An 845-nucleotide genomic window follows, 5' to 3' on the forward strand; every position below is an offset into this window, starting at 1 on the left:
TGAATTATGTTTTTTTGCAGACATTATTTGAAATAGGATTTTTTATTTTTTGCAGACATTATTTGAGATCTGAATATCTGAGATATTATTTATGTTTTTTTGCAGACATTATTTGAAATAGAATTATTTTTTTTTTGGAGACCAACTCAATGTCAAACCATCAAAACCAAAGCACCAAATCCTGACAAATTCCCTGCAAACCCCAAAGGCTGGAACACCCCCAGAGCTGCAAGCCTGTCCCCCCAGGAGGTGGCAGTGGGGACAGCAGCCAGGTGGAACCTCTGTGTCCCCCCCGGGATCCCTGCTGGGACATCCCGGGCCAGCAGGGATCCAATACCTACTTGAATCGGACCTTCTCGTCCATGTCCACGGGGGGCTCGTGGGTGATGAGGGTGACCAGCTGCTCCATGCAGTGCTGCTGGCACAGGAAGTCCAGCAGCCGCCGGTTCTGCGCCTTGCATTCCTGCAGGACGTCATCCTCGTCCATCAGCTCCTCCAGGGTCACATCCTCCTTGTCCAGCAGCTTGTCCACGTGTGACGTTGTGTTCAAATCAAACTTCCAGAACATGGTGATGGGACACGACTGGCTGGGGGTGGGAAAGCACTGGTTACTGCTCCACACCTGCCATGGCTTATCATGGAACCCCTGAGGCTGGGGAAGAGCTCTGAGACCACCCAGTCCCACCATCCACCCCATCCACTCCCACCCCGTGGCCTCAAGTGCCACGTCCACACATTTTCTGAACACTCCCAGAGATGGAGCCTCCACCCCTGCCCTGAGCAGCCCATCCAGTGCTTTCCAACCCTCCTGGGGAAGGAATCTCCCAAAAATCCACCTGAGCCTG

General features: G+C 52.7%; 1 protein-coding gene across 1 annotated transcript in view; it reads right to left on the reverse strand.

The window, feature by feature from the left end:
- Positions 1-625, reverse strand: part of PPP6R2 (protein phosphatase 6 regulatory subunit 2) — a gene marked incomplete at its 3' end in the record, with an annotated part of 41,604 nt that extends 40,979 nt beyond the window's left edge. Inside the window, exon 1 of the mRNA XM_033511699.1 lies at positions 342-625. Within this exon, the coding sequence (XP_033367590.1) occupies positions 342-568 (227 nt within the window). The remainder of the gene's footprint in view (positions 1-341) is intronic.
- Positions 626-845: the final 220 nt, after the last annotated feature.

This window comes from Parus major, unplaced genomic scaffold (genome assembly GCF_001522545.3).
Source record: "Parus major isolate Abel unplaced genomic scaffold, Parus_major1.1 Scaffold485, whole genome shotgun sequence".
NCBI lineage: Eukaryota > Metazoa > Chordata > Aves > Passeriformes > Paridae > Parus > Parus major.